At 38.0% G+C, this 12,287-nt stretch overlaps 1 protein-coding gene across 3 annotated transcripts in view; it reads left to right on the forward strand.

Moving 5' to 3' along the window:
* The window catches only part of narf (nuclear prelamin A recognition factor), a 25,754-nt gene extending 19,254 nt beyond the window's left edge, over positions 1–6,500 (forward strand). For all 3 annotated transcript variants that reach the window (XM_055150260.1, XM_055150261.1, XM_020919244.2), the window contains 4 exons: positions 94–166; positions 2,154–2,291; positions 3,100–3,257; positions 3,756–6,500. In XM_055150260.1, coding sequence (XP_055006235.1) covers positions 94–166; positions 2,154–2,291; positions 3,100–3,257; positions 3,756–4,000 — 614 coding nt within the window. In that variant the 3' untranslated portion in view covers positions 4,001–6,500. The remainder of the gene's footprint in view (positions 1–93; positions 167–2,153; positions 2,292–3,099; positions 3,258–3,755) is intronic.
* The last annotated feature ends 5,787 nt before the right edge of the window (positions 6,501–12,287 follow it).

Here is a 12,287-nt window from a genome sequence, read left to right on the forward strand (position 1 = left end):
TTAATTCCTCACTCACATTACTCACACATAACTTGTTTTACATGTAAATCCAGATTAATGACTAAAGCTAAAATGTCTTTGTTTATGTGACAGGTCAGATCTATGAGCTGATGGAGCAGAGGCAGGTGACAGTGGAAGAGCTGGACTCATCTCCACTGGACCACATGTGAGTTCTGCTGTAACGTTTACCCAGCAGCCATAATGTTTACAAATTAAAGATTAGAGTCTTTAATTGGTCAGCAACACTGGTCAACGTTGTACCTCATCTTTACTTTCTTAAAAATGTAAAAAGAACCAGAACTATTTCATTTTAAATGGTTCCCAGTTGTTTCACACTTATATATTCCGAACATCCTAATTATTTACAACAATGCATTTAAATACTTTTCGTAATTCTAAATTTCATGCTAGGATGACATAGAGAGCTGCTTATGCTCGGGTAATACAAACGTAATTAGACATTAGACTTAGACAAATTTTATTGATCCACAAAGGAAATGATTTGGACACAGTAGCTCACACATCACAATATAATATGATAACAAAAACAAAAAAATGTAGACATAATAATACATTCTAAATAAGTAGCAAAAAAATAGCAAGAGACTTGTCAAATAAGGCATAATTATGTATGTATATGTAAAAGTCAAAATGAAATAGAAAATAAGTAATCAAATATCTCAGTTATATACAAGAGGTCAAGTTCTACACTGCAGTAGATTTTTAATTCAAATCTTCTGCATAACTAAACTCAACTTTACAACATATAAACCATAAACACTATAGAACCCGTTTGAGATCATAACTTTTAATGCAGCTTTGTGCACATTTGTTTCTGTTTTACAGAAACAAAACTTAAAACCGCATGGCTCATTTGCATAAATGGTAAGCGCTAAAAAAAACAGCTCGATCATCTACATCGCTTATCTAAACTTCATGTATAATGAACATATTTTTAAGATATTGTCATTTTATATCTATATAAATGCAAGTGTGATTAAAAAAAGAATAGCAACAGTATAAAATGAAATTTCAGATAAAGCTCACTAATCAGTTGTGTTGTATTTACAACCGGCCTGTGGGTGACTCATGTGGTATTTTGGGTTATTTGTTACATAAAGGTGAGTTGTTGTACAGTTGTAGGGAGTATTATCTGTTACATAAGGGTGAGTTGTTGTACAGTTGTAGGGAGTATTATCTGTTACATAAGGGTGAGTTGTTGTACAGTTGTAGGGAGTATTATCTGTTACATAAGGGTGAGTTGTTGTACAGTTGTAGGGAGTATTATCTGTTACATAAAGGTGAGTTGTTGTACAGTTGTAGGGAGTATTATCTGTTACATAAGGGTGAGTTGTTGTACAGTTGTAGGGAGTATTATCTGTTACATAAGGGTGAGTTGTTGTACAGTTGTAGGGAGTATTATCTGTTACATAAGGGTGAGTTGTTGTACAGTTGTAGGGAGTATTATCTGTTACATAAGGGTGAGTTGTTGTACAGTTGTAGGGAGTATTATCTGTTACATAAGGGTGAGTTGTTGTACAGTTGTAGGGAGTATTATCTGTTACATAAAGGTGAGTTGTTGTACAGTTGTAGGGAGTATTATCTGTTACATAAGGGTGAGTTGTTGTACAGTTGTAGGGAGTATTATCTGTTACATAAAGGTGAGTTGTTGTACAGTTGTAGGGAGTATTATCTGTCCCTCTATAGTCTGGTGCAGTGGGTGAGTTGTGGTACAGTTGTAGGGAGTATTATCTGTATGTCTGTAGTCTGTTGCAGTGGGTGAGCAGGAGTGTCCATGATGGAGAGCAGTTTGTCCAGCGTTCTCATGTCCCTCACTGTGACAAATGTCTCCAGCGTGAACAGCTTTATGGATCAGTTTGTCACTCCCCCAATGTCCCTTTTCCTGTTACTACTCCCCCAGCAGACCACAGTGAAGTACAGGGCGCTGGCCACCACAGCGCAGGGAAAAGATCTCCAGTAACTTGCTGCACACATTGAAAAACCTGAGATTTCTCGGGAAGAAGTCTACTCCTGGTCTTCATTTACAGAGCAATTCTAATATTTACTTTAATAATGTATTTAATCACGTATTTCCTCCAGGTTGTATAGATTATTGGTATATGTGACTTGTGTTTTTTGTTCTGTTGTTGTAGTTTAGGGGAGGGTGCAGAGGCAGATCTGCACAGACATGAGGGCCGTGGCTCTGAGGGCTTCCTGGAGCACATCTTCAGACATGCTGCTAAAGAGCTCTTTGGTCTGGATGTACAGGAAATCACCTACAAGACACTCAGGTAAAACACTGAACAAAACACAAGGCAATGGACTCAGTCAATGCATGAATTATGTGACACTTTTCAAATGAAGTAATGATAAAATTACAGTATTTACATTACATGTATATTTTGCTTTCATTATACAGTGATTGTTTTCTGGTATTGTCATAGAATGCTTTTACTCATGTCCATTTACTTGAGAAACCTTTTACTCTTACTTGAGTAGAGGTTTTGGTTATTTACAAATGACAAAAGCTTTATGTAACAATATGAAATGATTTGAACATTTGTGTTTCTTGCAGAGCTCCTTCAGATATCATTTAGTTTGTCTCATTTTTAAGTCTGTCCTTGGAAAATACCACATTATTATGTTTCATCCTTCCAATAACTCTATCTTCAAAATAATAATCAAATGCTGTATTCAAACAGTTACTCAATACAATTACTGTTACTTGAATAATAGTTTCCTCAAATACTTGAGCAATTTCTTGGAATACTGCTTTTGTACTTTGACTTGAACGATATTATTTGGAAGTAACCATACTCTTGTATGGGTGCAATCAACTTACACAAGCACAGTTTTTTTTTCCAAATTAAAATTTTTTTACAATAGTCCATTATTATATTAATCATGTTTCAATCAAAGATTGTGCTGATTATTTTCCACCTACTCTAGCAGCTGTTACAGTACGTACAGTACATTTTAATTGGTTTATGACATCATCATGTAAAGGGCACAGTATGTAGTACCAAAGAAACCTCCTAAATGCTTAACCTTCAGATGGACTCGTCCTGTCAGAATATTGACTGAACGATGTGTGTGCAGAAACCGAGACTTCCAGGAGGTGACTCTGGAGCGGGATGGGGAAGCCCTGCTCCAGTTTGCTGCGGTCTATGGCTTTAGGAACATCCAGACTCTGGTGCATCGCATGAAGAAAGGCCGAGTGCCCTACCAGCTGGTGGAGGTGCTATCCTGCCCCGGAGGTAATTATTACCTAATTTATAATTTGTTCTGATCGCTTTGTGTGGAGGGAAGTCATAACTCATCTGTAATAGTTTAAAAACCTCAGGTAAACACTGTAGAGGCTTTTCCTCTTTGGTCATTTGGACTGTGTTTTTGCGAGCTCCATCCAGAAGCATTTTACATTTGTTGGGGCTGGCTTGAAATTCTGGACTTCATTTTAACCTGAGTTGGACATGTTAAAGTTCAGCCCCAAATGGAGGAGCTTTAGAGTGAAACAGATCTGTCCTGACATCATTCCAGGCCGGTCCCTGCTGTGTGTCTCTTCTGCCACATTGTTAAGTACCAGCTTAGCATTTGATTGATTTGTTAATGTTAATTTTCATCTACCTCATTCTACACACATCTGTCATTTATATAAATAGTCCCAATTTTTTTCCCCAAACATTTACATCTTTGTAGCACCAGCCCTGACATACCCTTCCCCCCTCTCTCTCTCCCCTCTCTTCCTCCCCTCTCAGGCTGCCTGAGTGGTCGGGGTCAGGCTGAATCGGAGGAGGGCCGTATCGACAAAGGCCTGGTGCAGCAGATGGAGGAAGCCTACACCAGCCTGCCCGTCCGCCTGCCCGAACTCAACCCGGCCATCCACACCCTCTACCAGGACTGGCTCCAGGGACTCGACTCACCTCACAGCAACACACTGCTCCATACCGAGTATCGCACCAGCAACCCAGCGCAACCGCAGCCCCCGCACATGCAGTGGTGACCCATAAGAATGCTGGCAGAGCAGTACGTCGGGTTTACCTGATGGTACAGCGCTACTGAGCCTGTCTACGCAAAACCAAACTTGGTGTTCATTTCAAGTGCATATGACAGGTTAGACTAATAAAAAGAAAAAAAACATGGTTATCGTCATTATATTTGACTAGGGATGTAACAATAACTGTGATATTGTACCGTCAGAGGTCTCACAATAACATCGCGGGCCATCGCAATATATCAAATTGTAAGTTCCTTTTCTTTAATTGATTCTTATGGTGCAGCATTAACTAAAAAAACAGAGAGAACTACATATCCCATGATTCTTTGCTTTGTTTCAGTCCAGTCTACTTGATTAAATAAGTGTTATTAAGCACTTTTAAATCTTAATTATTTGGACTTTGACAGAAAAGTAGCGTAGTAACAGTTCTGTGAACCTCTAAATATCGTACCGTGACATGCGTATTGTAGAAATATCATATCAAGAGATTTGGATATTGTTACATCCCTATATTTGACAGAAAGTATTTTTTGGTTAAGTTTATAATTTTACACACAGGCAGTGGATATGAGACCCTAATTCCATAATTGTTACCAAGCTGACAAGGTTACTAAGTTACTCCAGTTACTTAACAAGGGCCAAAACCTGTCTAAATTGCACAGTAGTTATCATTTTCTTTAATTAGTCAAATTATAATGCATTTATTTTGATGCATGAAGGTTTAAACTGTCAGAAAAATGCCTTCTGCCACACACTACAGAAAAATATGCCAGATTTTGGGTGTGATTTCTTCTACGCTCTTCACGTGTCTGTGTGTGGTGTCATTGTCAGATCATAACCACCAAACATCAGCAACGCTACGGTAACAATAAAACAGAGCGTCAGGGGCATAGGAGTGACAGATGCATACAAACTCAGGATATAGCTAAAATAAAGACTTTATTTCTCACCTTTCGTAAAGTGGTTAATTTAAACCGCAGCTTCTCATCCACATTATCAATAGGATTATTACTATTAATACTACTATTATACTATACAATATATACAATTACTATTAATCCAGTTAAAGGTGTTCTTTAAAAGTAAAAAGGCGAGAGTAGTTCCTCACGTGTGTCTGTTTACATCCACACAGCGCACGGATCGAGGTGAAGCTGCAAATAAGTGATAGTAATCCGTTTTTCACTATAAGACCAAAAATAAGAAAATGAAAAAACAACTGTTTTCTTCATTATTTGTCTCCAAAACCAAAATGAAAAAATGGATAATGAGTCGTTTTTTCAGTTTTCGATTTTGTGTTTAAATGAATAACGGAAAAAACAGATAACGGCTATTTACCATTTCTATGACTTAAACTGCGATGCCCGGACTTTTGTGCCACATACGGACTGAGCCAGGAATAAACCGTTTTCACTTCTGGTCTGGCCTCCGTCTCAGTCTCAGTCCTGGTCCTGGTCTCAGTCCCGGTCTGGTTCCGGTCTGGTCCTGGATCTGGGTTAGTCCTTGCTTAGTTCTGGTTCAGTCCGTATGCGGTGCAAAAGTCCAGCATCGCAGTTTAAGTCATGGAAATGGGAAACGGCCGTTACCCGTTTTTTCCATTTTTCATTTAAAAACAAAATCGAAAACTGAAAAACGAATCGCTATCCATTGTTTCATTTTGGTTTTGGAAACAAATAATGAAGAAAATAGTTGTGTTTACATATTCTTCTTTTTGGTTTTATATTGGAAAAACAAATGAAAGAATGATACACGGATTGACAGTCACTCTACTTCCTGTGGACTTTATCTCCAATCTTTTATGCTTTAAAAATCATGTATCTGAAGTACTACACCACATTTCACAAACAATAATAACACAGTTCTGACTTGTATTTAAACTAGAAGCACAGAGCTCTGATCCTTTAAAAACTTCAGCATCTCAAAGCTAGTGGTTTTACTGTAGACAGGAAATAGCTGACACGAATTACACTCACAACTTTATATGCTGTGGTCCGCAGACCAATCCCATTGGGGTCTTTGTGATCGGAGAGTTTAAATCTCATAAGATTCTCCTCGTGTCTGTGGTGTGCGCTTTTTGTCGCATGTTTAAAAATCGTTTAAGACCAAAAAATCCTGTAGTGTTTGGTGGCCTTAAATCGTCCCTGCAATTTGAATGGAATTTTTGAAAAAGGTGTTCCATAGGTAAAGGTGTTCCATTGTACACAGGTACCAAGTAATAATTAGACAAGCATGAAAACCTGTCATATGTACTAAAATGGTGAATCTTCCATAGCGCGCGATATAGGCCCCTGCCCTCGATCTGAAGTTATGATGCATTCTTCCTTTCAACCACTAGGCAGTGCTGTTGAGCCTCACAGAACACGCAGAAGACTGACAGGGAGTGTATATGTGGCTATCATGGAATGCAATCCTATAATAATAATAACAATAATAATAATAATAATAATATGTAGCAGAAAGGTTGTTTTTTTTATGTAACTGGAATCATGCATTAAAACCGTGAATGCAGTTTTGAATTGTATGTTGTATTTTTATATATTTTAATTTCAAAGATTAAAGGGCCCATATTACACTATTTTCTGATCCCTGTTATAATGTAATTTCCTCTTTTTTCCACTTTTTATTCTTACATTTTAATACTTTTACTTCAGTAAATTTTTTCATGTGTTACTTTAACTTGAGCATTTTTTGCATCATTACAGTAGGGGAGACCGGGGCACAGTGGATCAGAAAAGTTATTTTTCAGCCTGTAACACAGACTAATGATAGCATAGTTTCTTTTTTATTATAAGTAAGTAATGCTGTGTGTTGTCCATACAAAATTGCTACTACCTATTACCTTACTGACAAGCATTTAAATGGGAAAACTTTTTTGATTCACCCTGCCCCTGTACTGGGGTAAGGTGAATCAGTACATGGGGTACAGTGATTCAGATTTAATCACCAATAACATTTATTTGAATACAGTAAATTAAATAAATGCTTACTTTTAAAGCTGGAAAATGAATGCAAACATGTGCCAAAACAGATTGGTGTCTGCCTGAACTTTTTTCATATAAAGGTGCCAAACTTTGCTCCGGTTTGCTTTATACATAAAACTAAATTTGTACACCTATTGACCACATGTGGTTCTTGTGAAATGTTGTGTTTTTGGGCTTACTTACATAGGTTTTCACAGTGATCTCACAGTGAATATTGCGATCCACTATGCCCCAATCCACTGTGCCCCAAATTAACTCTTTTTAGATCAGATGACCTACTTACCAAATGGCCAACTGTTGCATAGAAACTACATGTGCTTACCTTTTTCCTGGATGAACTCTACATGATAACAACTATAAAACTACCTCAATATTTTCCATATTCTCATTCACCTTTTGCCTGAATCATTCAACCCAAATCAAGAATCCATCAAATCAAAAAGGGCTTCCCCCAAACATTCTTGTGCTGCCACCATCTAGAAATTTCCTTTGCATAAAATAAAAATATAACCACTGATTCACTGTGCCCCATGATCCACTGTGTCCCGGTGTCCCCTATTTTTACTTGTGCACGTCTGCATATATACTGAACGATAATTCCATATAGTACAGTATTTATTGGGGCAGGCCTGTCTCTGTGGAGTAAAACTGAAAATAATGCTTAAATTTGCAGTTTTTATGATGTAAAAATTATAAGGAAAAAGTCAAATTATGAGCAAAATGTCTGTGTTTATTTAAGTCTACACTTATATTAAAGGAGCCCTGTGTCATTTATCCGGTGAAGGGGTTGCAACTTGCTTGTTGCCATGGAGATGTTATTGCTTTGCCTGGAATGTTACACAATATGGCGCCAAGTTTCCCATCATGCTTTTATTCAATTCTGTTTTTATTTCTTAAAAATTCATTGAAAAGCAGGCATTCTTACAGTAAGCCCAATCTTCTCTTCACAGATCTTACCTAACTCCATGGAGACACACACAGACGTGGACAAAATTGTAAGGAAAGAAAAATCAAAAATGGTCACTGAAATAACTTGAAACTGAGAAAAGCAATAATAAATTTTTAAAAATTCCTGAAAAATAACCAATGAAAATCAGACACTGTTTTTGAATTGTTATTCAACAGAATTCTTAAAAAAAACAAAAAAACTAAAGAACCTGGCCTGGACAAAAATGATGGTACCTCTAGAAAAGATTATAAGTAACTGAACAATAGGGACATACGTGTGAACTTAGGTGTGTCTCTAATCTGCATCACAAATGTCTTCAAACTTGTCTTCAGTCAGTTTAAAGGGGGACATGTGTCATTGTGCCATTTGGAGACATGATGAAGACAACACTGAACATGGACCAGAGAAAGAGAAGAAAACTGTGTCAGGAGACTAGAAAGAAAATGATTGACAAGCAGGTTAAAGATAAAGACAATAAGACCATCTCCAAGCAGTTTAATGTTCCTGTGATTACAGTTCCACATGTTCTTCAGAAGTTTAAGGTCCACCTCCCTGGATGTGGCTGCAAAAGGAAAATTTATGACAAATTGAAGAGATGGATCATACGAATGGAACCAAAGAGCCCAGAACAACCTCCAAACAAATTAAATGTGAAGTTGAAGGGCGAGGTACATCAGTGTCACCATCCATCAATGTTTGAGCCAAAGTGGACTTCATGTCTCCACTGCTGAATGTAAATCATAAAAAATTTAGACTGGAATTTGTCACACTGCATATTAACAAGCCACAAAGCTTCTGGGAGAATGTCCTTTGGACAGATGAGACAAAACTGGAGCTCTTTGGCCAGACACATCAACTCTATGTTCACAGATGCAAAAATGAAGCAGACCAAGAAAAGAACACTGTCCCTACTGTGAAGTACGGAGGAGGCTTGGTTTTGTTCTGGGGCTATTTTGCTGCATGTGGCACAGCGTGTCTTGAATCTGTGCAAAATACAACAGAATCTCAAAACTATCAAGGTATTTTGGACCAAAATGTGTTGACTAGTGTCAGAAAGTTTGGTCTCAGTCATAGATGATGGGACTTCCAACAGGATAATGACCCAAAACACACAGTTAAAAACACCCAAGAATGGCTAAGATCAAAACATTGGACTGTTCTGGAGTGTTCTACTGTGAGCCCAGATTCTGTTGAACATCTGTGAAAGGAGCTGAAAGATGCTGTCTGGAGAAGGAACCCTTCAAACCTAAGACAACTAGAGCATTTTGCTTATGAGAGATGGGTAAAAATATCAGTTGACCAGTGCAGAAGGCTCATTGACAGTTACAGAAATCGTTTGTTTGCAGAGTTTGCCTCAAAAGGTTGTGCAACAAAATATTAAGTCAAGGGTACCATCATTTTTGTCCAAGCCAGTTTCATTGTTTAGTTTTTTTTTTTATAATTCTGTTGAACCACAGGTGAAAAGCAATGTTTGATTTTTATTGGACAATTTTCAGCAAATTTTTATTTATTATTGCTTTTCTCAGTTTCAAGTTATTTCAATGATTATTGTTGATTTTTCTTTCATTGCCAGAGGGGTACCAACAATTTTGTCCACATCTGTAAATTTAAAGCCATACTACTATATTTGTTAACAACAACAGGATTCCAATAGGATTAAAAACCTCCTTAGTCAAATAAAAAGACAAAACCCACTTTGTCAGGATCAGGATTATTTGACTATGGAGGTGCTAGCATAGGTTTTCTACTTATTTACCTTGACATCTCAGACACTGTTCCTGAATTGTTGTGTAAGAAGACTGACCTCTGACCTATGGAAGATGTGAAATCATGGCTGTTACCATGATATCGAAATCTTAGGGAATAGACTTAAGGGGTTAACTTTGATACCCTTCCCCCCACTTGCTTGAACCTTCCTATCTCAGACCTATCGCCCAAGCAAGATATATAGTGTCTTGAGTCATGCACTCCCTGTGTGCTGTACCATACAAAGACCCCTTAAAGGATTAAAGATCTCTTTTTACAAACTAACTTTTCTACAAAGCTTCACCTATTGATAATTCAATTGACTGAAGTTTTTTCATTGACTATAATCGACAAATATAAGACACTATGGGATTTTTGATGGAACAATCTATTAATCTCAAGCCAATAGACTTTCTCCAGAGAAAGAAAGGAATGAAATTCAATTCATTCAATGAGCTATGGCCAGTGTGTTTTAATACTGATTTTTAAATGTCATGTAAATACTTTCTTTGTGTAAAGCTGTTAATGTTCATAGTGTGTAATAGGTGAGCTACGTCATAAACCCCCCCACTCGACTAACTCACATTCCACACGCAGACCCACCATTATACAGTTTTTCCCGCTTATCTGAAGACTTAAGACAAGGAAAACAGACCTCTCCCCAGAGATGCCAGTTTCGCAGATTGCCCAGTTCTGACCAGTTTGTTCAGATCTCTGTTCAGCAGGAGATCGCAGAAGCAGTTCAGCTCAGAATGGTCAAGATGTAGTAGAGCCGAACAGGAGGGACAATGCCCAAGTTCTCCCTCTGTTCAAAGCTGTGCCCATTGCTTGATGTGTTTTTTTACTCAAATACCTTCATTGGACCCAACAGGACCACATCGTGACTGGAGATCTCCACGCTCCCCGGGGTGTATGCGCACTATCACAGAATGGCTTGTTTTATCAATCTAGACTCAGCACAGAACTTTATATAACTCTTAAAGTTGTGCCTAATCTCTCTAGACACCAGTTTAGCAGTTTAGAGCGACCTACACTCACTTACATATTTGATATTTAATGCTGTCTGTATAACTTGGTCAATAAATATCCATAAACCACAGTTTGCTTTGGTGAATAGTGATGTTATTTCCAGTGATGTCATTCAAAATATGCAGGTCACTGATATGGTCAAGAATTTACGAACCTTCAGATTAATTGTTTAATTAATTAATTAATTAATTAATTAACATAGGTAATTGATTAAATTGGATTGGTAATATTTCTCAACATTTGTTGAGTGGTGCCCCCAAATTTACTTCTAGTCAGAGCCGAACACTCACAAAGGCCACGTGAGTGCTGCTTTAACTTAGAACTCCTAAATTTCAATCTGTAACATCAATTACCCCCCTACATCTAATGGTATCATGCTGTGAGCCCATGTAGATTTTACACAACATATTTTGGTGCCAGCGTGAGGCCAGATGTACTCACACTACAGTTGGAGCTGGACCTCCTCGCCTTTAACTTATTATTCTATGGTAAATTGATTGATTAGAATATTCCCTCCATAATAGGCAAAGTTCCTTATGGCGACGATAAAGCAATACATATTATATTCTTATTTGTTGTAACTAAATGTATTTGCTCTTGCTCATCTCTGTTCTATTGTTGTAAAAGTGTAATACAGATTTTGTACATTAGACTAGAGCCCCCACCAGTGGTTAAGTTATTGTTGTAATTTGGTAAAACATGTAAAGAAAATCCAAGTTGTTCATGTGTCAAGCTCGTACTACCCTCAAATGACCGTTGCCTTTGAAGAATATTTGTCTGTAAGTAGTGATATGTGGAAAGATGAATTTGTTTCAGTTTTATGGTTGGTAAAATAGGACCAGGGCTGTTGCTGGCCATTTGGGTGCCCTAAACACAAATGCTTTATGGTACAAAAGCATTGTGATTTACAACCATGAAATAAAATTTGAAACCTAAAAAATGGCCAAACTTTTTACAGTATTTTTCACATCATAGGGAGCGCTCTTAAGCCTCCAACCCCATCAAAAAACAACCGTGAGCCCCGCAATCCAGAGCGCCCTATCCATGAATCCACTCAGGTGTCCCAGCACAACTTCAATAAACTACAAAGCCACACCACCCACAGAACACGCAAACACACACGGAGCAGACGGTGACCGCACAGCGAAACACACCCGCAGCCACACTCATCACTCCACGCCGACGAGGAATGGAACGGAGGAAGGAACTGAAAAAGCGAGTGCAATGTGCCACTTCTAGACACAACTGAACAACTGAGTCACTGCGAACACGCCGACAATCCGTTGGTCCCAGACAGCACCCTCCCTACACGCCACAACTGAACAAAGCCCAGAGTCACCGTGAACACCACAAACAAAGTCCCACTGACCCATCCAACTGTTGTGTTACGTTTAAAGTCCGGTGCAGTTTATTTATGAAAAAAGTGTGAAAATAGACCATTCAGTGACAGTGCGCCTTATAATCCAGAGCGACTTATAGTGCAGAAAATAAGGTAGTCAGATTTAAATATACAGTAGTGGTCTTGACTGTGTGTGGTGGACTTTGTGTTTTAGTCAAATGAGGAATCCAACATGTCACAGGCACTTTAAAT

Source organism: Boleophthalmus pectinirostris, unplaced genomic scaffold (assembly GCF_026225935.1).
Source record: "Boleophthalmus pectinirostris isolate CB_2022bp ecotype Guang Dong unplaced genomic scaffold, ASM2622593v1 HiC_scaffold_14, whole genome shotgun sequence".
NCBI lineage: Eukaryota > Metazoa > Chordata > Actinopteri > Gobiiformes > Gobiidae > Boleophthalmus > Boleophthalmus pectinirostris.